General features: G+C 30.1%; 5 protein-coding genes across 5 annotated transcripts; 1 reads left to right on the top strand and 4 right to left on the bottom strand.

Annotated features, from left to right (window-relative positions):
* Positions 1-2,736: 2,736 nt before the first annotated feature.
* On the bottom strand, positions 2,737-4,316 carry LOC113370866 (O-glucosyltransferase rumi homolog). The gene is made up of 6 exons (XM_026611546.1): positions 4,198-4,316; positions 3,984-4,140; positions 3,675-3,876; positions 3,469-3,599; positions 3,229-3,376; positions 2,737-3,165 (listed from the first exon to the last, which is right to left on the bottom strand). Exons 2-6 carry the CDS (start codon positions 4,124-4,126, stop codon positions 2,737-2,739), a joined length of 1,053 nt encoding a protein of 350 aa, XP_026467331.1. The 5' UTR covers positions 4,127-4,140; positions 4,198-4,316.
* A 926-nt stretch (positions 4,317-5,242) lies between these two features.
* On the bottom strand, positions 5,243-6,679 carry LOC113370865 (transport and Golgi organization protein 2-like). The gene is made up of 6 exons (XM_026611545.1): positions 6,565-6,679; positions 6,124-6,244; positions 5,990-6,054; positions 5,653-5,818; positions 5,435-5,533; positions 5,243-5,372 (listed from the first exon to the last, which is right to left on the bottom strand). The coding sequence occupies exons 1-6, from the start codon at positions 6,677-6,679 to the stop codon at positions 5,243-5,245; spliced, it is 696 nt and encodes a 231-aa protein (XP_026467330.1).
* Positions 6,680-7,786: 1,107 nt separating this feature from the next.
* Positions 7,787-8,423, top strand: LOC113370614 (28S ribosomal protein S14, mitochondrial-like). Its single transcript, XM_026611311.1, has 3 exons — positions 7,787-7,928; positions 7,987-8,210; positions 8,273-8,423. Exons 1-3 carry the CDS (start codon positions 7,866-7,868, stop codon positions 8,370-8,372), a joined length of 387 nt encoding a protein of 128 aa, XP_026467096.1. The 5' UTR covers positions 7,787-7,865; the 3' UTR covers positions 8,373-8,423.
* A 458-nt stretch (positions 8,424-8,881) lies between these two features.
* On the bottom strand, positions 8,882-10,111 carry LOC113370120 (60S acidic ribosomal protein P1-like). Its single transcript, XM_026610791.1, has 3 exons — positions 9,931-10,111; positions 9,331-9,583; positions 8,882-8,970 (listed from the first exon to the last, which is right to left on the bottom strand). Exons 1-3 carry the CDS (start codon positions 10,000-10,002, stop codon positions 8,957-8,959), a joined length of 339 nt encoding a protein of 112 aa, XP_026466576.1. The 5' UTR covers positions 10,003-10,111; the 3' UTR covers positions 8,882-8,956.
* A 2,934-nt stretch (positions 10,112-13,045) lies between these two features.
* On the bottom strand, positions 13,046-15,078 carry LOC113370864 (5-hydroxytryptamine receptor 2A-like). Its single transcript, XM_026611544.1, has 3 exons — positions 14,638-15,078; positions 13,169-13,375; positions 13,046-13,093 (listed from the first exon to the last, which is right to left on the bottom strand). The coding sequence occupies exons 1-3, from the start codon at positions 15,076-15,078 to the stop codon at positions 13,046-13,048; spliced, it is 696 nt and encodes a 231-aa protein (XP_026467329.1).
* Between the last annotated feature and the right edge of the window lie 11,582 nt (positions 15,079-26,660).

Raw genomic sequence — 26,660 nt, 5'->3', positions numbered from 1 at the left:
AATTTTCCTTTACCATCGCACGTCTCCATAACCTTCATGGTCCCGTCACTTCCGGCCGTGTATCCCCGCCCCGGGTACTCTACACACCCACTCTAGCACAATAGAGAACGCTGGGCTACAAAATCCAGTCAAATACATATAGCTCTATATACATACATATATGAAACAGTTCATATGTTTCCTTATACATTTGTGTGCATTCACTTTACGCCAAACCGAAACGTTAAAATCGTAGCCAGCGGTAGGCATAGATTGTAATGAATGAAATGAAAGACAGAGAAAAAAATATTTATTCATTCGTAGTCGTAGCCAAGGTGTTATCGTCGTTATCGCACTACTTGTCGATGCTTGCATCAAATACAACGATTCGGCATTAATACGAAATAGATACAACGGCGTAATCAAAACAAATATATGATAATTTTATTCGTGATTTATTCACGTAGTATTCAACAAATTGCGGAGATAATGATTACGATTGATATATGCAGGCGCAGGTGTACTAATTACAATAAGTATGGTATACAGTAATAGGAATTTATTCTATTCCATGCAATTTTTTTTTGTTCTTTAAAACTGATTTCTCTATACTTCCTTTCTTCTAAATCCGATATTCTCCAGTTTTAATCTTGATTTACCTTCTTACTTTTAATTTTATTCAAATTCGACTAAACAATTCAAAGTCTACCGACTATTTAACTCAATATTTCAAATTTTCTATCTCATTGTCAAGGATCGATCCGAGGAACGCTGGCGTTTGAGTTGGGCCCTTACTGAGTGAGCTATTCCTGTTACATATCCTGGACCGGTTGGATAGGTCCCGGATTCCCATCTTTCATATCGCGGATTGTTCTAAAAGCAATAAATATGGTATACAGTTACTTTTAGTAAACGAAAATGATTCTATTCCATCTAATTTTTTTTGTTTTTGAAAACTGATTTCTCTATTCTTCCTTTCTTCTATATCCGTTCTCCAATTTTAATCTTGATATACCTTCTTACTTCTAATTTTATTCAAATTCTACTGACTATTTAACTCAATATTTCAAATTTTCTATCTCATTGTCAAGGATCGATCCGAGGAACGCTGGAGTTTGAGTTAGGCCCTTACTGAATGAGCTATTCCTGTTACATATCCTGGATTGTTCTAAAAGCAATATTTCGGATATTGGCGCCATTCAGGTTTTTGTCCCAGTTTTTTAAAAAGTACTGGTTGAAATTGATTCTTTCCTATTGCTTGTTAATAAATTCTTAACAACCCACCAAATATCATAGGAAATAAATATATATGAAGAGTATGTTTTTAGGAAACCAAACGCTGGGAAAGAGTAAATCTAGATGTGGATTAAAATATACACTCACGTTTATATATTTCGTTTATATACTTCGAAGTTTCATTTTCAAATTTGCATAGCAAAAATATAACGGAGCCGATCTTCCTCATCGCCTGGTGCAAGTACTTTAGACAATTGACAAAACTCGACCAGAAATAGGCTCCCTAAAAGCGATATTTTTACTATAATCATGAAGAGAACTGTACAGAATTGTATGCAACTATGCAAGGTTTAAAATCGAGAAAAAAAAGTATAAGAAGTTATACTTATTGTCAGTACTTCTAATTTTTTTTTCAATTAATTTATATAAATATAATATAAAATAAAAATATTTGGCATAAAACAAGTGGTAACTTTAACCCGGTTTTAAGATAAAAAAATATGGTTACCTTATAAAAATCAAATATTACAGCTCAAATTTTTAAACTATCTAAAATTATTAGATAAAGACCCAAAATTACAAGTAGTGATTATATTAATCTTGTACTTTCTCCTCCTTAGAATTGCCAAGTCAACACACTACATCATCTTAGCCATCTTAGCATTCAATTACGACGCTTACATTTCATTTTTCTGCCGTATTTATGAAACAAATAAAACATAATTACCATACACATGTTTCATTATATTTTTCAGAATTGTGCGTCATCAAATGGAATAAAGTAACGTATAAAGTAACCTTTTACATCCGGCGTTTGTTTTAGAGTATTCCGTGTGAATAGTGAATTATATTATATTTCGCTCATATTTTGTATGGCGACTGGTCGTGTGAATTTATACGCACTTTATTACTGTATTACTAATAATAAATCATTGTACAACAATGGAAAACAGATTTACATTTAACACCGTTACGAATTTCTTTTAAATCGTTTCAAAAGATTTGTTGAGACATATTTAAGACGTTAACATAATATATTCTTTATCTATGTTAAAAAATGATTTGCATGTAGAACTTTGCTTGCATTTTATACTTATCCATAACTAAGAAAAAAATGTCTTTAAAATGCAGCAATATATTGTATTTTTTTACTCCAAATTTAAATGCCATAATGAAATTTAATTGCAATAATGAAAATCTAAATATAAATACGAGATAATGGAGGGACAGAAAATATAGAACTTTGCAAGATCATTTCTCATTGATCAACAATTACTCATAGCTCAAGTATTTCAACTATTTTCAAAGAATTTAATATATCTGAAGTACAATCTGTATATCTGTTTATATTCGAGTAAATTGAAACGAAATTGCCATAATGTATACATGTGTTTTAATTCAAAGCAATATACAAAATTTATATTAAAAAAATATCAACAATCAATGTTATATAAAAATATAAAACTTATTATAAAGAAATAAATTAAATAATACTGATATTCCGCATTAATGTAACTTTTATCATAAACCATATATTGGTATTAATTTTTTATCTAACTTAACTTCAAACTTTAAAAGTTTTGCATACTTTTGTAACAGTTTCTCCCAGTAACAATGAATATCTTCCATCCTCAAATGTTTATTCACAAAATCAAAACCCTTCTGAGCAATATTTTTTGCTAAAGTATCATTTTCCATAAAAAATTTCAAAAGCTTCTCAATTTCATCTCTATTTGCATTTTCTGAAACAGGAACGTAATGAACCCATGGTTTCATGTTTGGATAAAAAAATTCTATCCAGCTAGAACCCACATGAAACACTAAAGAATTGCAGAGAAATAAATGTTTAAATCTAAAACTAGCAGCAACGCCTCTAAAATTGAACAAGTACTTATATTTGCAATGATCTTCTAATGATACTTCTTTAGCTGGATCTGCATTTAATGTATCCTGTGAATTTTATATTTTCAAATAGTTTCATATGACAAATATTAATAAATTTATAGGTCTTACTGCTGCTGATTTCCACGCTTGATTTTTTGTATATTGTGCATCAACAAGTGTTGGATTTTGTCTAGATAATAATACCAGCTCATCTCGATCACTGCTTGTTCTTGATCCGCGGAAGAAACCTTTTGATTTCTTTTTTGACCATGGGTATCTATAATAAAAAAGTGCCATTAGTATTTAAAATCTATCGATACACACAAAAGATTACAAATATGAAAAGTAAACTTATAAAAACAAACTAACTTGTCTGATGCTGCCATAATACTGCTTCTATGTTTATCCCAACGTCCCAATCCTGTAGGATACAACGAAATAGCAGGTCCCCCATCCCAAAAACTCCAAGCGGGATATAGGATATCAAGACTTTCGTTAGTCTACAAATAACATATAAATATTGTTTAAAATAAATGTTATGTGCTTACGTGACCGCTTAAAGTAAATAAACTTGCCTTACTAAAACTGAATATAGGTCCTTGAATGCCCCAATCTTTATTAACTTGCGGCCAATCTCTTACATTGATTATCATTTCTATATCAGGTAGCTTTGTAACAGCTTTTAATAGAAAATATTCTACGCCTTTGCAACGCGATGGAAACATACAATCTTCTTGGCGATATAATTTGTTATTGACTATTTGGTACTTAGTACCTCTGTGAATGTACATTATAAATATAGTAACAACATTTATTAATTTGTAGCTTGTACTGCTTGTTAATTCTATTAATACATTTATTGGAAAAATAATAATGTGAATTACCTATCTTTAATTTTATTTATCATATTTTGTGTTATACCACTTTTAAATGGCAAAAGATTTTCATTTATAACTCTGTTATAACAACTGCAATTTGAGTGTTTGCAGTCAACATGATTTCTAGAAGCATCTTCAATTAATTTCATATAATGATTATACTCTGCAAAAGAATAAACTGAGTATATATATATTTTTTAAATAATATTTTAAATCAAACCTTTATCATATTTGCTAGGTGAAGAAATATCCTCACATTCGTCATTGTCACTAGAACACGTATTACGACAACTATGAGATTTACCAAAAAAAAGAAAAAACGTCAATAATAATAGTAAAAATTCTTTCCTATCCATAATTGTAATTGTTAATTTTTATTTGTGTTTATTAAATTTGTTTCATTTGCAAAAAGGCGATAAGTTTAGCTGAAACATTGAGGTTAACCGACACATTTGACAGTTGGATTTGTAATAACAAGAATTCTTGTTAAAGCAAAATATTCGAAAGTCAAACAAAAATTATTAGTAAAAAGGTTTAGTTGTATTATTATCGTTATAAATATGGTAGCTCACATATAGTATTTTTCTAAATAATATTACGTGATTTAATTCAGCAAATAAACAACAAATTTAAAAAATTGTCATATGTCAACATGTCTAACTTTAAGAATAATTTATTTAGGAAAACTTAAAATCAATGTATAGTGTTTGAAATAAATATGAATTTATTTTCTTTATTGAAATAATAAGCTAACTCGTTTGTTTCTATTATCAATAAAATGCTTTTTTTTCTTCATATGTGAATAAAGATAAATCTATATTTATACCATTGTGTGTACACAAGCAATAAGAATTAAACTGTTTGTGTATTTCTATATATAATTCTTCAAGGTTATCAATTTTGTGTATGATTTTAAACTATTTTATTAAAATACTTTAATTTTACATAACTTCTAAAAGTAAGTAAAGTAAAAAATGGCAACAAAATCATTCATAATCCGACCATTAGAGAAGAAGGATATCAATGAGCTTTGGAGTATGATAAAAGTAAATATTTACTATAAGTTTTAGTTCCAAATGAATGAAAAGTTTATTTCAGGAGCTGGGTGACTACGAGAAAATGCCTGGAGCATCAATGAATAGTCCAGCAGGTTGGTTGAATTGAATTTATTATTAAAAATCAAATGATATTTATTTAATTTGTTAACCACTTTAAAAATACCATATATTAAAATTGATTGCTTTATATTTCATCATAATTATAGTTTAGACTTTCAATTTCCTCGTTATATGCTTTCTACACCATTTATTAAAATTTTGTTGTCCATCTGAATTTAAAGATACATCAATAAAATCCAATTTCCAGTCGTAATCTAGCAATACAATAGTATGAGTCCTAGAAATAAATATCTATTAGTACATATTTAATAAAATTATATTGTGAAACTAATAAATCACCTGGTGCCATATTTTCTCTCGTGATTTGCTATAAATATTGAACTCAATTCTTCTCCCCAAGTTGGATTACGTTCATACAATACTTCATCTGGCCAATGTCTATAAAAGTAATGAACTATTCATAGATATATATATAATAATTATTATATTTTATATATTGTTAATATTTTAACTTCAAGTTATTAATTGATTTACTCTATATAGCCATTTTCACATACTTCTCGCTACATTGCATCATACTTAATAACTTTTCCACAAGAATATCTTTATTTGCCGTTGATTCGACCAGCTTGGAAAATGTTTCTGATCCACTTTGAACCTTCTTGAATGGTTTATCCACTTCACTATTGCTGACACCAATTTTAATTACTTCTTGTTTTCCATCTATACCCATAATTATGCAATAATAATTACTAAGGTTTTGTTAAGTATTTTCTTAAAAATGAATGATATTCAAAAAATATACTGGGTGGAATAATTCTTTATAATAGTTCTTGCAGCAAAATCTATTAAAATGTTTTTTATTCTATATCATTTCAAATTTGTGATTTTTACCTGCAACCCATTCCTTTGTAATTTTAGATTCAGAATTTGTACACTGCACTACACAATTCTCTTTTCTAAATGGAATTTAATTCTGTGTTAAAATATCTTATACAAAAATTATCATGAGATATTTATTACATTACGTTATTTCTGCAGTCAAAAAGTTGAATAAGTTATAGTCATGCATCTTTGACTTCAAATCCTCCGTGTAATCTTTCGTATTTGACTCTGATTTTACATAATTAGAGACTATTGACCCACGACCTAATCACAAACAGAAATGAATAATTAATCTATAATTAACCAAATTTATATAATATATATAATATATATATATATATATATATATATATATATATATATATATATATATATATAATTTAATTATTTTAGTGTTAAACTGAAAGTTATAATTATTGTTTTGATTTACTTATACAAATGTGTAGTAGGTAATAATTTGTCATTTCTTTTGCCTTAGATAAAAAATTAATAATAAAAATAATAATCTAATTGAAAAAAAGACATTATATTACATGAATAGACACTAAATCTGCAAAGTATAACAAAGTTTTATGCTATTGTACCTGGACAGTTTGGTTTCAATGTTTTTCCTGTAACATTTAACAATGATCCAATTCGTAATCCATTTTCATTTGCTCGAACTGCAAACCAAGTTCCTCCTTCTCGCCCAATTTGCATATCTCTACCTGAAATACATATAAATAACCAAGAAAATGTATTAAGCACAAGCAATTCTAATATATTACCTCCAATAATGTCTGAATTTTCCTCCCACTCATGAGACTGCTTTGTAGGTCGGTCATAGTATTCATCTCTATTTAATGCCAAAATAAGTCTGTATCCTCCTGTTGAAGGATTTGAATTGATATACATAAATAAAATACACATTTCAAATTTAGTGATTTGTAAGTTTTTCGAAATATAGGTTTTTTAATAGCTTGCGATTGAATGAGAGTTTATATTATAATTTGGAAGCTGCTGATTAAAATATAATCAAAGAATTTCATAATAATCAAATTAATGAATAATGGCAAGGTCTGATTAAATTATTTTCTTACCAAATGTCAAACGACTAGCACGTGATACATAATACACTCATAGATAAGAATCATTTTTTTATGTTAAAGATGAGAAAATAATCTGAACGAATCTTAAAGGTCTAGAAAAGGATGGATTTGGGGAAAACCCTTTATTTCAATGTGCTGTTGCTGAAGATGAGCATCAACACCTTGTGGGCTATGTGATTTATTTTCCCATTTATATACCACGCTTAGGCAAATCTATGTATTTACAAGACCTTTATGTAAGAGAACAATTCAGAAAATTAGGCATTGGAAAAAGGCTTTTCACCAAAGTGGCTCAAGTATGCATACAGATTTTCATATTTGAAATGTGCCATTTCATATGGTCCTCTTTTACATTTAATTCTAGAGTGCTCTTGATTCAGAATGCCTAAGAATTGATTGGAGAGTTCTTAATTGGAATGATGCAAAAATTATGTATGAAAAGCTTGGCGGCATTAATATTACAGAAAAATATGGCTGGCAGTCATTTGAATTAAGCAAAGAAGGAATGGAAATGCTTGTTAATAAAAAATAAAGAAAAATGAGAGTGAATACGATTCAAGTTTCAGCAAAATATATAATATAACACTATTGACTTGTATGTAAAGATAATTTATTTTAATTATAATTAAAAAAGCTCTTGGAGGCAAATCGACTTTTGAACAAGTCACATTTGAATCTCGTGCTAAGTAATCAGTGACACCAACATTAGAAAAAAACACAAACTGTCATGTTCATGTTGCATTTGAGAGTTAAATAATTATTACCATTACTATCCTTGATAGATTAAAATAATAAAAATGTCATTATCATTCAATATTACTAAAGTAATAGGATCTCTACCTGTTCTTCCAGGATTTGGGGTACAACATAAAACTGAAATTATTTATTTGACTGCAACTAACCTCAAATGTTTCTTAGATTCAGCAAGTACGTACAAAATATGCAGATTGGCGAATGATTAAAGATGTTAGGAAACGTAATACTTTAAAACAATTTGCCGCAGAACGTTTACGTGTAAACAGCTTACGAAAAAATGATATTTTGCCTGTTGAATTACGAGAAATAGCTGACTCTGAAATTGCAGCTTTACCCAGAGATTCTAGTATAGTAGCACTGAAAAAACGTTGTGCTATAACATCAAGGTAATAAATCTTTACTGTAGCATAACTGCAATACTGTTTCATTCATAAAATAACTATTATAGGCCAAGAGGTTGTGTTACACGTTGGCGTCTAAGTAGAATTATGTGGAGACATTTGGCTGATTACAATAAATTATCAGGTGTTCAAAGAGCTATGTGGTAGATAATGTAAATATAGAATGTAATGAACTGAAGAGAACAGTGTACTTTGTGATAGGCCAATAAAACATACTAGATTGCTTTAACTATGGTACTTTTTGTCCTGTTTAAAGTATTACAGATAAATTATTAAGAGTAAAAACCAGCTTTGTTTAAGTAATTCACTGTATGTGAGAGCTGTTTTATTTTCAGCAACATTCTGGGAGAATGAATATAATTCTAACGATTCTGAACATGATCATCTGGAAGTTTATATTAAACCAGAAGCAGATCTTATTGGTGTTTACACATAAAGTAAACTTAACAACAAGATCAGATAATAAATTCATAGACAGCTTTCATAAATTTTAATAAATTCAAAAGCAAAGTTTTAATTTTAGCAATATTTTGGTACCATGCTGGTAAAAAAACCTTCGCATATGCCAGAAAGGACTGCACATGATTTTTAAATCATGCTAGTACTGTAGGATACCTGAAATTGTGGAATAAGAACTATTTATTAAAAACAAAGCCTTTTTACTTTATATTTTTATTTGAACAGTACAAATACATTTCATCACTTGCACACATCCTTAAATTATGAAGAACTTAGTTGAACAAACCTGAAACAAGAAAACATGAATTAAAAAATGATTCAGATGCACAAAAATTTAAATTATGTAAATTTTTAATATCAGAAATTATTTTGTCATCAGTATCAGCAGCTAATACATGCTAAAACATCATATTGCCGATTTAAATGGCACAATAAGGATGGATATACATTTATTTTTTGTCATAAAGATTAAAATGTATCTAATATCATTTGAAATTATAAACTTACATGAACCGTAAGTAACTACTTAAGACGATGTCAACAAGTTGAATGAATTCGCTTAATGCAAATTTAACCCACATAAGAAATGAGCAACATGTATATCCATAACTCTCAAAGGCCTTAAGAATGTCAATTTGATAATTACCGAAGCCCATATCATCATCGGACTCCTCTGGTTCAGATTCCTTCTTCTTTTCCTCCTTAGCAGCAGCAGCTGGTGCGGCAGCTCCACCGGCAGCAGCAGGGGCAGCGGCTGCTGGTCCGGATCCAACTCCTGAACCGATGTTGGTGATCAGGTCTTTTACGTTTACTCCTTCCAAAGCCTTGGCAAACAATCCTGGCCAGTATGGCTCAACATCGACAGCTGCTGCTTTCAAGATGGTAGAGATCTTCTCACCCTAAAAAATAATGAAGCCATAAAGTAAAATGCGTATGACATATATATATGTTCCGTAAACATACAATACATAAAAACCATGTTTGAAAATAATGGATTCGAACAAAAATCTACGGCAATAACAGCAAATAACTAAATATAATAAGAATAGAAATGGTATAAGAAAATACGCACATGTGAAATTTAAGAGTATATAAGTAAACAAAAATATATATCTGAATAACATCTAAAAGTACATTATTCTAATATTACGATGAGAAATAATAATATTACATATTTATACATTCGATTACAAAAGATTTCAAACAAATTAGAGGTTAGGAATGTTGTAATAAATGAAATACATACTGTTACAGCAACATCATCGTCAACCAAGATCAGAGCGGAGTAAACGCAAGCGAGTTCAGCTTTTGTGGCCATTTTTATATATATTTGAAATAACTTTTGGTGCAAGTCGCCGAAATTTGGCCTTAGCTCAATTTGAGAACAAGCACACGTATGTGATAAAGGCGGAAAAGAAATGAACGACACAAACTTTCGATTCTTAAAGGTTGGCTGTCTAAGTGTCTACAGGACACCAACATAACGAACTTGCAACTAACTTTAGTGTTTATCTCCAATTACGCTAGAGAGTAAGAGATGGCGCAGCGTAGCCTGTTAAAGTGTCAAATTTTGCAAACTGTCAAAAAGTAGTGTAATTAAATAATTATTAGATTTAATTAAACTAATATTTTATGTGTGATTTTAATACTTGAGGTAAGTTATTACTCATCTTAGAATATATTTTTATTATTGCACAATTTAATTTAATTTCTTAAATAGTGTGGAAAATTTAAAAAATTAAATTTAACGACTTTATATAAAGATCATTTATTAATATACAATACATTAATACAATTTTGTCATCATTTTCTTAATTAAAATTTAATAATAAAATTCTATATAAACAAAATATTTTTGGATATTTCTCAGTGAAAATAACATCATTTATATATCACATTATCCTACTACATACATATCAGAATCTATATAAATGCGAATATCTTCAAAAATTATATCTAATTTATAATTTTAATTACACAATGACATATTCATATAATCATTAAACATAATTTTGTATACATATTAAATTAATACTTTTCAACTTCTTACATTCGTTTTACATTATGTATATAACTATACCTTAAGATTGTCAAACTTTATCGCATCAGTTTCCAAATTAAATTATAAAAATCCTGCTCAATTTGTTTTAAATGAACTGGTCTTTAATGAATTCTAATTATTCAGACTATTTTAATAACCTTTTTAACATTTAACATACGTGTTATCAAGTATCAAGTCTTAATTGTTATCAAAATTGCAATATTTTGACTGATGCTAAAAGAAGCGTAATACACCCCCAATACATTTTATGCAAATGTAAATGTCTATCTACATATATACACGTAAATTAATTTTTACACTCTCATTTTTACATTTTATAAGATCAAAGTTACATAAAAAACATTAATACCTTCCCATATTTACATCATATGTAACAACAAATTTTCAATTTTATTCCATTTCAAAATTCTAATTAATCTAAGGTAAAAATGAATTCTTCCAATATAAAGTAAAAGAAGCTTCTGTCTTGACCAACAAATATATATATTTTTCAAATAAAATCGGAAAAGCTTTTCTGTCCAGAAAACTGAGATTGATAAATATAAAAAGTAAGTGAAGAATCCTGAAAATTATAGTACCTTTAATTAACCATTAATCATTTAGTTAAATTTAAACAAAGCTATATTTTGAAATTCCAGTAATACAATGGAGTTTATAAGTATTTGTCATCAATAGGAGCATTTCTTTGAGTTAATTTTATATACACCAATGCCTTTAATAGTACATTTAAACACCAGTAAAAATTTTGAATTTTATACAAATGTAAATATAACTTACGTATAAAAACTATAATTAAAATTTAGGTGAAAAAAGACATTAAAACTCTAGTCATGCTTTGAAAAATTATTTAATTACATTGAATGCATAGACCTTATAAGACATATACCTTATAATATGTGTTATAAGGTCTATCATTGAATGTCGTTTTATATGTGTAGTATGTAGAATAGTAATTTCTTATATTGAAACATTAAAAAAAATGTTTTCAGTATTAATTCATATACATGCATTAGCTAGACAAGTTAATAGTCTTATGTATATATCCACATATCTATACAAACATACATAATTATACATACTAAATAAATAAGCAAATTTATATATATATATATATATATGTATATATATATATATATATATATATATATGTACGTATATATTTTTGCATATTTATATATAATATCCAATATTACAATATAATGATTCACTTACTTATTCGAACAATATCACAATTATTTGTGGAGCCCTTTTCTGGCACACATATACCTAGTATAAGGCAAATAAGTAGTACCTCTAAAATTATTTAATCCTAAAAAATATTTATTGAATTTAATCCTCTAAAATTATTGAAACAACTGATGTTATATTGCAACAATTGTTAACACTCATTTGGATAATAGTAAAACAAATTTAATAAGTACCAATATGCATTTTTTTAATGGTTTCACGTATAATTTAAATAGACAATACTCGATTGGGTATGAATTTTAATATCATTTAAAGTATAAATAATATTATGTTTGGGGTATTATATTCTTATAGTACATCCAGTGGCGTCGGAACCAAATTTTTGATGGGTGGGCTCGTTTTTTTTTTTTTTTTTTGATAGACAACTAGTGGGCTCTTTTTTTTAGAGATATTAGCCCATATAATTTTTTGAAATTGATGGGTGGGCTGAGCCCCCCCATCAAAATTCATGGGTGGGCTCAAGCCCACACAGCCCACACGGTTCCGACGCCACTGAGTACATCTTATGAGTATATTGGTAATTCACAGTATATATAGTATAATATTAGGATCAGTTTTCTTGAAATTCTAACAGTAACAATTTTACAAGGGGTTGATTTAGATAGGAACAAAAATCATTTTTGAAAAGGTAAAAACAGAGAAACTTAATCCGACGTAAGAAGCAAAAAGATGTTTGTAAATCGAAAAAAGAAGAGTAAGAAAAATAAAAGGATTCGTTATCGTACCTGTAGAGCTGCTTTGTGGATGATAGCTTATATATACATGTAAATATTTATTTGTACGCATATGAATGCAATATACAAGAACTTATAAGCATCAAAAACTATTTACATAAAAAAAATGTATAATTGTATTACAATAGCTGATAAAATATTGAGACATATATAATGAATTCGGATCATCATATATAAGTTGCTTTATTTGTAATACTTAAAACGTATTTTATATCCTGTAATTACCTTATAAAACTAATCCAAAAATCTAATTAAAGTGCAGTGAGCAACGATGGTTGAGTTGATTCTTGCGGTGGAGCACCGCGGCGCCGGACGCGCTACCTATGAGGTCTCCACTTTGAGCTCCTGTATCGGCATAATAAAACCTAAAATTTATAAAAATTATTAATAAAAAAATCAGATATTTATATATTCTTAATGTATATTATTTTTCTAATTACCTTTTTGAATGCTTGCCTAAAGACTTTATTGAAAATTGTATAGAAAATAGGGTTGACCATGGAACTGGCGTAGCCAAGCCATGTGACAAATTCGAAGACCCAACCACTAACGTCTTTTTCGCAACTCTCGCAAACTGAAGGCAGTAGATTCAATACGAAGAATGGAGCCCATAGAACCACAAATGTAAAGAAGACTACTCCCAAAACCTAAAAATAAAAATAAGAACGAATGTTATATACAAGAGTGTATACTAAGTTTTCTAGAAGGCTTCCCGAAGAGGGAGTTTGTTTTCTTAGAAAATCCAACTTTGAATTGTTTGAAATCAATATTGAAAAAATATATGTTAACAGACAAAATTTCGACTTTTTGTCGACATTCTCATGAAAACGGCACCGACTTAAAAAAGATAACTAGTGGTGTATGGCATCGTGCCTTAAGGCAAATTGCTGGAACTTCCAGTACCAGAATTATATATTCGAGGCAAACAAATTAGTAATCAAGAAAAATTGATTAATGATTTACAACAATTGTTTTATACATTATCAAATAGAAATTATAATCAGTATATATTTTATTGTTCATAAAATTTGAGGATCTTATCACTCAAAACACCTGAGAAAGTTTACATTAGCAAGAGGTGCCGAATAAATCCGCCTGAGGATATATTTCTTACGATTAGAATAACGCATTTGAAATATGTACATTTTCAAACTGAATTGTAAATTTAAACATTCATATTTGAAGTATAAAACTTTGTATATTCTTAAAAATTTTGAAATGTTTTTTTTTTTCTGAAAATTTTGAAATTTGCTGGAATTGTATAAGTAAACTTTAAAAATTAACAATCTTGGTATGGAACCCAACAAAATTAGTACTCATTTTTAAAAACTTTATCAAATATCTGATATTTCTTTTACTTTTTCCTCTGTATCTCCGAAACCGCTAGCCTGCCTCACCGAAAATTACATCAATTCTTTATTAAATACAAGTAAAATGTTTTGAATCATTCAAATCGGATACTTCGTTCTCTCAAAAACTGAATTACTGTCTCCACGAAAAACTAATCGGCACGTCTCCTTATCAATAGGAATCGAATGTTTTTTGAATTATTCAAATCTGTTGATTCGTGCGCCCGAAATCGTGAACGAAAAATTGTGTCCAAACATACACACACACACTTACATCCATTTTTTCTAAGATATGCCAAAATGTTCAGAAACCTTCAAAATGTAAAGATAAGCAAAAATTTTCGATTTTTTGCGATTACTATTACTTACCCTACGGGAAGATAAAAGTTCGACCTTTTGTCGACGTTTTCATAAAAAGTGCTGCACCGATTTAAAAAAGATAAAAATCATTTTATACAACTCGATCGATATCAAATAACTGGATGACTGGTTGTTCCACAATTTTTATAGTAAAATTGAAACTCAATAAAATACGTCAGTTTTATTAATTATTAACTGACCTTTGTAGCCTTCTGTTCGAGCCTAATTATCCGCCCATGCCTCGAAGAATCCCTAGACCTGTTCTGCTGCGTCCTGATACGCTGATTTGCCCTGTCATTTTGAGAATGCGATCTTTCCAAAGTCACATTCAAAAGTGCGGTCCTAGGCCTTGAATTTATATTATTTAACGTTGAATTATCATCAACGCATATCACAGTGCTGGCCATGGATTTGGAACCATCCCACGTGACAGCGCAAGGAAGTGATTCCGAATTCTTGAGCGATTTTTTCTTATTATTGATACTTCGTCTTTGGCCATTATTGGAGTCTGTGGAACACGTACATGGATTTTGACTATCGTTGGACAAGGAAGGTTCCTTTGTCAGAACGGGTGTTTTCTTGGTGTCCTTTCGGAAAATCTGGCACGATTTCAAACGGTTGTTTCCAGGAGACGATGCCATGCTTTCGGTGGCACTGTAAAAAATAGATAAACCGATTTTAGAAAATTCAGTTACAAGTTTATGATAAATATCATTAAATATAAGTGATTTTTTTACGATTACGAATTTTTTGAATTATTATTAAAATCTACCCATTAAACCCACTTGTTGTTGCAATATAACTCGGGAGTCAACAGTTTTAAGTAACGATTTAAAAATATATAACAAATGTTAACTAACTAAATTTTATAATATGCATTTATTTTTACTAAACATAATAATAATTTATATAAAAATAAATAAAAAATATTGTTATGTATAATTGATTTTTTTTAGAAGTCTTTATTATTCAGCTATGCTGAATTTAATTCCATAACTCATATAGTGCTCTCTTTTGAAAGTCTTTTGTAGTATTATTTTCTATATCCGAGCAATGAATTTGCTAGAACACATGGTACATACTGGAAAGAATGCAAAAATTAGAAAAAGAGGAAAATATCTGGAAATTGTGGGTTTTGTGAGAACAAAACCACGAATAGAAAATAAATAATGCGACGTTTATGGATAAAATATATATTCAACGAAATATGAAAGTAACGACACATTTGTATAAATTTTTACTGCTATTATGTGTGTATTTTATATCTTAAATATACACCCACTAATGTATTTATTTATTTATTTATTTATTAACTTCCCGTAGGATAAGTTATTGTAATGGGCCGAAAATCGAAATTGAAAATTTTTACATTTCTCGACGTTTTGAAGGTTTCTGAACATTTTGGCATAACTCAGAAAAAATGAATGTGTGTGTATGTGTGCGTATGTATGTATGGATACAAATTTCTAGTCACGTTTTTGGCCGCACGGATCAACCGATTTGAATGGTTCAAAAAACATTCGATTCCTATTGATAGGGAGATGAGCTGATTAGTTTTTGGCAAAGGCAGGTCTGGCAGTTACGGAGATAAAGAGCAAAGAGTGCAGAAAATAGAAATCGAGTTTTTGAAAGAACGAAGCATCCGATTTGAATGATCTAAAAAACATTCAATTAGTAATGATGAGAAAAGTGTTTATTAGTTTTTGGCAAAAGCAGGCCAAGATACGGAGCTAAATGTGTAAAAATGGCAGTTTTTGAGAGAACTAAGCGTCCGATTTAAATGATTCAAAGAACTTTCTGCTTGTCTTAACAAAATAATTGATTTTGGAAAAAATAATTTGTTTTAACTTTTTTTTTTCAAAAAAAATTATTTTGTATATCAAAAATAATTCAGATTTTATTTTCAATTCTGACTATAGTTCTAATATACTTTAATCAAATAATTTTAACTTTGCAATTCAGTTTATATAATTTTTATAAATATTAGCAATGTTACAATATTTATTTATAATAATCTATTTGAAAACATTCAAAATTCCTCGAACATTTCGTTACGATACGGGAAGATCCAGCAATTTGCTTTAAGGTACGATGCCATACAAGTTTATTCTTTATTTGTAAGTGATATTAAAAACTAAATCAATGAATTCTGAAAATGATTGCTCACACCTCCAATTCAATTCAAGAAAATTTAATATCAGAAATTTCCCAGTACGATTTTACACCGCACTATACTATTTGCGGACTATTTTTAATTGGAAACATATTCTCCATTTATTTTTTGAAGCAAAAATAGATATCATTAGTGTATGATATCACGTTGTCCGCGGTCGGATGAGAATACTCTACGGACTACCTGTTCGGGTGAATATAGTAACTATATAACGGGTATAATGATGTACCCATATCAAACACGAATGTAATTGACTTTAAATTTAAATGGATAAAAAATATCATGAGGTTAATGGTACGTGTAACACATAAACTATATTGTACAGGGAATAAGTTTAAAGAATGGTTTTGAAAATTAAAATTAAAAAAATTATCAGTCATGACAAATCATTAAGTAAGCTAAAGCTTTAATATTTTTTTTTATTTTAACTCTGTTTTATTCAGCAATCAGAAATACATAAGAATTTTTATAAGCTAAATTGACAATATTTGAGAGGGATGTCTAAGAAGAACTCCAATGAGATCTTCTTAGTTTAACAATTAAAAAGATAATGATATATTGGAGCTAATCTAAGACTAAATCTAAAGGCCATTGACGTTTTAATCTCCTTACGCCAAATGGTTGTAAAATGTCGCCTATTGATGGGGTTGAATGTGATTCCAGTTTACCTTTGTATTTTTCCTTAAATTCTTTGAACGTTAATTGCACAGTTTTCATGTTGAGATCGCTGTGAATGGTTTCATTTGTAACGTACCACGAAGAATTAAGTATTGTACGTAAAATTTTTGACTGAGTTCTCTGCATTATAGCTATATTTGATTTGTAAGCACATCTCCAGAGCTCAATTCCGTAGGTCCAGATTGGTTTAATGAACAGAGAGCTTAGACTTTTTACGCAGTAGCTAATCAAATTTTTCATTTTTATCATTACTTGCTGCTTTTTTGTTTTTATGTGGCTTTTTCAAGTAAGTCTGCTGTCTAAATGGAGACCAAGATATTTCATTATGTTCTGTTATATTAAACATCAATTTCATAAAATTGTCATCAACAAAATTATTGTCCATACAAGGAGCAAATGTCAAAGAAAGCAGATGTATAAAACCGATTACGGATCTCCGAAATCATGCTGTGCCGTTTATAAAATCATCCCCGAATAAAATAAAAGGGGAAAATTTTCTACCCTACTAGTAACAACTGTTTGCTTAATAAATTCAACGTGAAAAGGTTACACAAAGGTTACATCACTCATTTGAAGGTTCAAAATTTTCATGTCATATTCATAAAGTAGAATAATATATTTTGAAGCCAATGTTTAGTGAAGTTTATTACAATATAAAAAGAAATTTATGATCGCTAATTAGAAGCAATATCATTTTAGTTTATTATTCTACAGGTTTGCATGTAGGTGATCAAGATTAAATGTAGTAGATTTGAATTTGTAAATAACACTCGTATCCTTTCTATAATTATAATAGATTGTTATAACTATAATAGATTGTTATAGATTATTGTTATTCTTAAATTGAAAGATTTTTGGTTTTTGAGATTTAATAACATATTACTTCAACATTAAATATTGTTTTGTTGTCTTATAAAAGAACAATTAGAATTAGAAAAGTCTTATATCATCATCAATCTATTATTAATTTTATAAGCTGTTCTGAACGATGCTTATTTTAGTCTTTTTATTGTTTATCAAATTTGTTTTGTTCATTTTATTATTTCCAAAATCCACTGATTGTCTGTACTAATTGAGGTATATATTTATCAGATTTACATCTGAAACTCCTACAAGCCAATCCAAAAGGTCGTCCTTTCTAATTGTGATAAAACAGCTTTGCACTAAAAGGTTATTTTCATTAGAAATCATGTTTAATTCAAATCAAAAACTGATTTTGGTACTGTTTGACATCAGGTTTTACGAGTTAGGAATTGAATGTGAAACCTTGTGGTGGTAAAGCCAATATGCCTCTAATATACAATAAGAGAGTAATTATTTAAATCCCTCTTGAAATAAAGGCTTTTAGATATTCAAATAAAAAAAACGATATATACATTTTTTATTATTTTAAAGCATTCAGGAGTATTACAATTTCTATAAGCTGTATTAAGCACTGTTAAGGGGGCGTTTATTAATCACGTGAGCCAGTTTTTGAGGATTTTTGGAGCCCCCTTCCGCCTTGGTGATACATGGCGATATTCAAAATTACCTCCCCATCAAACATCACGTGCATTTTTAGTTTCGTGAAAAAACTGTAACATTTTTGATTTTTTTTTGATAATTTTAAATTTTTTTTAATAATAATTAAAAAATAAATACACGTGATATCTTACTATACTTCTCCGTCCCCACGTAGTTTTTTGTGATTTTTGGTCTAACCCCCCCACTCCCTAAAAACCTCACATGATTAATGGACGCCGCCTAATTATTAAGAACAGCGAGTATTAGTATATAATTTATTGATAATTCTTATAACTTAATATAAGATATATTTGATTTTTAATAATGATAGCTATTATGAGGCAACCCCTCGGTCGTTTTTATCAATGCCCAAAAAGGCTATTTTCGCTTGGAACTATATTGATATCTAAATCTTGGTCGAACCTAGAACTTCTGATTAGAATCCCATAGCTTCAACCCGGGTTAGAATTCTGATTAGAATCCCATGGTTTCAGCCCTGGTTAGAATTCTGATTAGAATCCCAAAGCTGATACTTTTATAGAAAATTGTACAGATTCATCAGTTTTTTTGCCTTTACTACATTTATTTCTACTAAAAATGTCACATTTATTCAAATTGGAATAACAAACAAGGGATCAATTTAATGCAAATGACAAAATAAATACTAATGTTTACCCAGCCATTCCCGATTTGGTTGCACGGCCAATTACAATTGGCTCTAAAGTAATCAGGGTATAAACTATTTTCCAGTTAGCAATCAGGCAATTGTGCTCTGTGCAAATAATGCAAATTAAAATAACATTTTTCCGCAAAGAGAATCACATCCGAGCCAGGGACATCTACAATGGCAATTATATTAATGGAGCTCCGGGTGAATTCCGCATTATTTGCGAAAAGTAACAAAGACACAATCAAAAGCGAACAGATTTTAATGCATTTTGTATGTCAAATCGCAAACACTCGATTCACTGATTCGCAGACACAAAAGGATTTTTTTTCATAAATGCCTGTAGATATTCGAAAATATGCAAACAAAGCGATACTATATTAACAATAATTGAATATTTTGATATGCATGAAATGAATTCAATTGTGATTATTGATTCGATTATGACAACAGAACTGCTTTTGATTAATTTATGTCATTTGCGAATACGCGCCATAGAAATAAAATAAAATACAATCTGTTCCGAACTTCGAGCTAGTTGAGTATGAGGTTTAAAAATATTTGCTAAGGCTATATTTTTAAAAATAGATATAATTCTGAAGATATGCCGATTGTACTAATATTCAAATCAAAACATATGAATATGAATATGAATGTCTTCAAACATTTATAAGTTTTATAAATAATCCTCTAATGGTCATAAGGATTTATTTATAGAAATATCTTACATCAATCTTTACAAAAATTAAAATAATTGTACTGAAGTTAAATTATTATTATAGTTTATATAAAATTATTTATTCTAAATTATTTATCCGGATATGACTCCGGCCGTAGTCATATCCGACCGGAGTCATATCCGGGCGGATACATATCCGACCGGAGTCATATCCGGATATATCTTCGGCCGGAGTCATATCCGGATATAACTCCGGCCGGAGTCATATCCGGATATAACTCCGGCCGGAGTCATATCAGTATATAACTCCGGTCATATCCGACCGGAGTCATATTCGGATATAACACCGGCCGGAGTCATATCCGGCCGGATACATATCCGGGCGGATACATATCCGAGCGGATACATATCCGAACGGAGTTATATCCGGCCGGAGTCATATCCGACCGGAGTCATATCCGGGCGGATACATATCCGACCGGAGTCATATCCGGATATAACTCCGGCCGAGTCATATCCGACCGGAGTCATATCCGACCGGAGACATATCCGGCCGGAGTCATATACGAGCGGAGTCATATCCGGCCGGAGTCATATCCGGGCGGATACATATCCGACCGGAGTCATATCCGGATATAACTCCGGCCGGAGTCATATCCGACCGGAGTCATATCCGACCGGAGTCATATCCGACCGGAGTCATATCCGACCGGAGTCATATCCGACCGGAGTCATATCAGACCGGAGTTATATCCGGATATGTCATATGACTCCGGTCGGAGTTATATCCGGATATGGCTCCGGTCGAATATGACTCCGGCCGGAGTTATATCCGGATATGACTCCGGTCGGATATGTATCCGCCCGGATATGACTCCGGCCGGAGTTATATCCGGATATGACTCCGGCCGGATATGACTCCGCTCGGATATGACTCCGCTCGGATATGACTCCGGCCGGATATGTCTCCGGCCGGAGTTATATCCGGATATGACTCCGGTCGGATATGACTCGGCCGTAGTTATATTCGGATATGACTCCGGACGGATATGTATCCGGAGTCATATCCGGGCGGATACATATCCGACCGGAGTCATATCCGACCGGAGTGATATCCAACCGGAGTCATGTTCGACCGGAGTCATATCCGGCAGGAGTCATATCCGAGCGGAGTCATATCCGGGCGCATACATATCCGACCGGAGTCATATTCGGATATAACACCGGCCGGAGTCATATCCGGCCGGATACATATCCGGGCGGATACATTTCCGACCGGAGTTATATCCGGCCGGAGTCATATCCGACCGGAGTCATATCCGGATATAACTCCGGCCGGAGTCATATCCGGGTGGATACATATCCGACCGGAGTCATATCCGGATATAACTTCGGCCGGGGTCATATCCGGATATAACTCCGGCCGGAGTCATATCCGACCGGAGTCATATCTGGATATAACTCCGGCCGGAGACATATCCGGCCGGAGTCATATCCGAGCGGAGTCATATCCGGGCGGATACATATCCGACCGGAGTCATATCCGGATATAACTCTGGCCGGAGTCATATCCGGATATAACTCCTGCCGGAGTCATATCCGGGCGGACACATATCCGGGCGGATACATATCCGACCGGAGTCATATCCGGATATAACTCCGGCCGGAGTCATATCCGGGTGGATACATATCCGACCGGAGTCATATCCGGATATAACTTCGGCCGGGGTCATATCCGGATATAACTCCGGCCGGAGTCATATCCGACCGGAGTCATATTCGGATATAACTCCGGCCGGAGACATATCCGGCCGGAGTCATATCCGAGCGGAGTCATATCCGGATATAACTCCGGCCGGAGTCATATCCGGATATAACTCCTGCCGGAGACATATCCGGCCGTAGTCATATCCGGGCGGACACATATCCGGGCGGATACATATCCGACCGGAGTCATATCCGGATATAACTCCGGCCGGAGTCATATCCGACGGAGATATTTTGTGATATTTATGATTTTATGATATTAATTAGGTCAAGTTTTCCTTTCCAAAGCAAAAACGCAGTAACAGATTTAGTACCAGTTTAGGGAAGTCCGATATGACAAATCCGGTGAGACAACTCCACTCGGATTCACTCCGAGGGAGGAGTTGTATCGGAGTGATAACTCCGGAGTGAGTTACCCATCTCTAATATGAATGCCTATCGACAACAATTAGTCTTGTTTCGAGGCTGTATCGATTTTATCAAAAAGAACTTTGAAATGAAAAAGAAAGTATTCATATACCAAGGTGGGCCGGATTTCAGTGGGTAATACGCGATTTAAGACTTTGATATATATATAATATATATATATATATATACATATTACATACGTCATACGTAAATTATTTTCTTTTCACATATCTCCAGTACAATTGTCAATGCTCATATACTGATAATGGTACTGCGGTGTCTATCCCAGGAGGCACTTGTCGAATCAATTCCTTCTCAATATGTGCGTCGTTCCTAATAGGGCTCAATCTTTTTATACGTCCCGAATTCGGCAAATGATATAAGGAAGTCGCTCAAAGGATAAAGACTTCTGTCACACAATCGGAATCTCGTCTGAAATAACCGCGGGAGGCCGTTTGATGGGGCTCTTAAATCCATTGATAACCATTTTTCACGGGATTTCTGGTCGTTAAATATTTATGTGTCGTACAAGGCATTATTGCACAAATACATGAAACATACACTCTCCCACACATGAAACATACACATGAGGCCTGATCGATAGATAAAAATAATAATTCGTTTAACAGATATCCAATCATTTTTTTTATTTCATCATATAATTTACAACTGTCTTTAGTAGCCATCTAGTAAATTTTAAGATAATATAATTAGATTACATATGATAAATAATTTGACAATAGTAGAAGTAGCCAATGTTATTTCTACTTCAAATACAAAATACATTTGCTGAGTTACAAAGGAAAAGATAAAAATAGTAAATAAATATATATGAATAGGTTTTAATTTAAGATCCAATCAAATAATAGAAAAAAAGCTAAGTAGAAATTCTAAGTAAAAATTAAAAAAAAATAGGAATTACATAATTCGAATAACTGGATTGTATTACGAGTAAGAAGAAAAAAATACTAGAATTTGCTGATATTAAAAAGAAGAATAAAGAAAAAGAAATGAAATGAAAATAAAAGTTGAATTAGAAATTTGATATGAAAAAGCAAAAATTGAAGAAAATGAAAAGATGAAAAATTAAGAAGAATACATAATAGGATATATATAGATTGAATATAATATAAAAATTAGTATAGAATGTAAATAAAATAACAATGTTGTGAATAAAAGCTCAGAGTTAACCGAAGCCATAAAATAAAAAAAAGTTTATATAGAGACTGCACTCTAAACAGTTTTTTTACAAGATTTTTTTTATTTTCATTTTTTTTTCTACAAGTCTGTTTTTGTTTTGAAAATAAAATATAAAATTTAAATATTAATCAATCTAGTTTACACAAAACAATTTATTAATTTCTAACTTTTTTGTTGTAACTATTCAATTTAATGATCATAATTATAATTGCTAAATAATTTAAACTTTGATATTTTGATTGAATGATGTATAAATATCCAAAAAAGTGTTTTCGTTATTACATATACGTTATTACATATATGTAATTTTACATATACATTTCGAGACCCAATTAGACTCTTCTTTAGTGGATAAAAGCAAACAAATTATTAGCAAATTACAAAATCGGCATAAAAACCATAAAATGCTTGATTTAAGATCATATTTGCAAAAAAAAAATATATGAAAAATTAAATTAAAATATATAAACTTCGATCAATCTAACCAAAATTTTGTGATCGAATTCGAGTCTGTTATAAAACTTCTAAAAAACTAATTTGTTGTTTTTTATCTGGATAGATGCTTGCTAAAAAGCTTTTTTGATTTCTAACTTTTATTATATACATATATAAGATAATAACAAATATTTTACAATTAACCCTCAAACTATTTTATTATATTATTATATTTATTATAATATTTTATATTTTGATTATCATTAATAAATGACGTAGGTTTTCTAGATAATAAATGAGCAAGCTTTTCTAGAGTAATCTTCCGAAATATATAAGGATTAATTAGAATTCATAATATTGCGTAGATAAAAGTCCAATTTTTAACACCCATTAATTAAACCATCTTTAAATTGATGATAAAGATGTTTCTAAAATAATAGGGGTAAATATTTGTATATTGCAATTTGTAAAATTTACATTTTTTATACTCAATTTAATTTTAATTACTAAAATTTAATATTAAATGATATTATCGATAAAAGCTAGTATTTTAAAACGACGCAAGTCAACTTTCATTTATAATTTAATAATTTTATACTTAATTATATGATACATAAATGAAACAGTATTGTTTTTGTCAATAATAGTGTCGCAATATTGCACAGACTTTATGTGTAATAAAACGAAAATGCTTTAATAATGCTTTTAACAACCTCGCGCAAAACTATTTCGCAATACATGGCAGTAAATTTTACAGTATTAGAATATTATTGAATTTATAGGAAATCAATGTATGGGAAAACGGAATATACCTATATATACAAATAACAAGAATAATATAAATCAAATTTTTATGGCCTCTCAATATAAATTTCCAAAAGTCAATAAAGATTGTTTGCTAGATTCATAGAATATGCACAAAGTGAATTGATATGAGAACTGTTCGATATAAAGTTATTTTGATATGAAATATCTGGAATATGGAGAAGCAACATATTTTATTTTATTTTTATAATTTATAAATTCTATTTTATATTTTACTATTATCAATAAACATATTCACTTCATTTTGTGTAGTCCATGTTATCATTCAAATAAATGTTAAGTAATTTTTTATAAATTGAAATCATTAGTCGATTTTATTTTCACTATTTCTTCTAATTCAATAAAAATTTTTGAAATTAGTGTACTCACTCATTAGTATTATTAATTAGTATACTCAATTATTTTTAGGATTTGTTCCTGATTGTTATTTATTTGATAATTCATATTCCAAATTCTATGTCATTAAATTTTATAAATGATTACTGATAAAATTATTTTTCTTATTCCATTAGATGACGGTAAAAGGAATTGTCATATGAAGCCTAAGAAAGTTTCTGCAAAAGTTTCATTATTTCTCATCAAAAAAATTGACATGGACGTCTCTGATAACTGGACCGTTGTAAAGAGGGATAAAATGAAGCCCCATAACGACGGTTTACTACATCATCATCCAACAATGTGAAGGTTCTAAAAGTATGGTGATGAAATTTTTTGAGGTATGTACCCAAATTATCTGTTACTTCAAAATGTGAGATATCCATTATAATTAGTAACCATAAGTGTTCAAACTTAGTAATTTTTTAAATATTTACTGAAGTAATAATACTAAACTCACATAAACATTCATATTTTTTCTAATAACCAAATATATATCTTATATATAAAATTCTTCTGTACAGGCGTATTGTTGACACTTCTCTTAAACGGTTATTGTTGAGCAATTCTTGCCGCAAAGAATAATGATGTACACGCACTGAATTTCACCATTCAATCAAAAATTGCTGGCAATTTGGTGCCATACCAATGATTCCGACTGGTCTTCCGTTTGACTTCAAACGATTGCAATTTCCAGTTTGCCTTGCGTTCGCAATAACAAATCGCAAGGCCAATCGCTTAGTGTTTGCGGGATAATTTCAAATAGATTATTTAGAAAATCATTGTTTTTCACATGGGCAGTTATACGTTGCCTGTTCACGAGTTGGAAACCATCCCGCTTTGTTTGTGTTAAGTCAGACCAAAAAACAAAAAATGTGTTTTACCAAAGAGCACTTCAATGAAACGGATAATTTGCGGATTTACTTTTATTTACTTAGAGAAGTCTAACTAAAAAACACTTCATTTTTGTAATCAAAATAAATTCATTACTGTTGTGTAAAAAATCAAATTTTTCCTTTTCAAATATAAAACAAACAAAAAATTTCTTCATCTTTCTCACGAAACCATCTGGTGGCGAAACGGAGTTCGTTGGGTTTGCTAGTATATATATATATATATATATATATATATATATATATATATATATGTATACCTTAAAAATACGATTTCCATATTTTTACAATAAAAAGCATTGGAGATTTATATGCAAATGTAATGGACATACGTTCACAACTGTACCATCAACAATCCAATATACAAGAAATATTGAAACTTTAATCCGAAAATTAAAAATAATAATTCTTTGTGAATGAATATTTTATTGATACACTTGATTATTTTTTGGAAGAAGAGTCTTCATATGTATCATCACTGATTTTATTTAAAAATCAGGCAACTAATTTTGATTTTATATAAATACTTTTGATTATCAGTTTTATTATAATTGATATTTCCAAATAAAATTTAATAATCATTCACGTTTTAATTGTAAATTAGTCTATGTTTCCAATAT

The sequence above is a fragment of the Ctenocephalides felis genome, unplaced genomic scaffold (assembly GCF_003426905.1).
Source record: "Ctenocephalides felis isolate EL2017-DRISC unplaced genomic scaffold, ASM342690v1 CF-g0.4_SCAFFOLD_01492, whole genome shotgun sequence".
Classification (NCBI taxonomy): Eukaryota; Metazoa; Arthropoda; class Insecta; order Siphonaptera; family Pulicidae; genus Ctenocephalides; species Ctenocephalides felis.
Note: the sequence above shows the minus strand (reverse complement) of the source record. Positions and strands in the feature narration are given on the sequence as shown.

What these genes read in the sequence shown, in the direction of transcription:
- LOC113370866 (XM_026611546.1), bottom strand. Translation starts at nt 4,126, where the DNA reads ATGAAATTAATTGAAGATGCTTCTAGAAATCATGTTGACTGCAAACAC. An exon ending in ATAAATAAAATTAAAGATAG is followed by an intron (nt 3,877 to 3,983) that starts GTAATTCACATT and finishes GTACATTCACAG; the next exon opens with AGGTACTAAGTACCAAATAG. An exon ending in AAGCGTGGAAATCAGCAGCA is followed by an intron (nt 3,166 to 3,228) that starts GTAAGACCTATA and finishes TAAAATTCACAG; the next exon opens with GATACATTAAATGCAGATCC.
- LOC113370865 (XM_026611545.1), bottom strand. Translation starts at nt 6,679, where the DNA reads ATGCAAATTGGGCGAGAAGGAGGAACTTGGTTTGCAGTTCGAGCAAAT. An exon ending in ATTGAAACCAAACTGTCCAG is followed by an intron (nt 6,245 to 6,564) that starts GTACAATAGCAT and finishes GTTTGTGATTAG; the next exon opens with GTCGTGGGTCAATAGTCTCT. An exon ending in GAGAGAAAATATGGCACCAG is followed by an intron (nt 5,373 to 5,434) that starts GTGATTTATTAG and finishes ATTTATTTCTAG; the next exon opens with GACTCATACTATTGTATTGC.
- LOC113370614 (XM_026611311.1), top strand. Translation starts at nt 7,866, where the DNA reads ATGTCATTATCATTCAATATTACTAAAGTAATAGGATCTCTACCTGTT. An exon ending in CTGTTCTTCCAGGATTTGGG is followed by an intron (nt 7,929 to 7,986) that starts GTACAACATAAA and finishes AATGTTTCTTAG; the next exon opens with ATTCAGCAAGTACGTACAAA. An exon ending in CGTTGTGCTATAACATCAAG is followed by an intron (nt 8,211 to 8,272) that starts GTAATAAATCTT and finishes TAACTATTATAG; the next exon opens with GCCAAGAGGTTGTGTTACAC.
- LOC113370120 (XM_026610791.1), bottom strand. Translation starts at nt 10,002, where the DNA reads ATGGCCACAAAAGCTGAACTCGCTTGCGTTTACTCCGCTCTGATCTTG. An exon ending in ACGATGATGTTGCTGTAACA is followed by an intron (nt 9,584 to 9,930) that starts GTATGTATTTCA and finishes ATTATTTTTTAG; the next exon opens with GGTGAGAAGATCTCTACCAT.
- LOC113370864 (XM_026611544.1), bottom strand. Translation starts at nt 15,078, where the DNA reads ATGGCATCGTCTCCTGGAAACAACCGTTTGAAATCGTGCCAGATTTTC. An exon ending in TCGAACAGAAGGCTACAAAG is followed by an intron (nt 13,376 to 14,637) that starts GTCAGTTAATAA and finishes TTTTATTTTTAG; the next exon opens with GTTTTGGGAGTAGTCTTCTT. An exon ending in TTAGGCAAGCATTCAAAAAG is followed by an intron (nt 13,094 to 13,168) that starts GTAATTAGAAAA and finishes TATAAATTTTAG; the next exon opens with GTTTTATTATGCCGATACAG.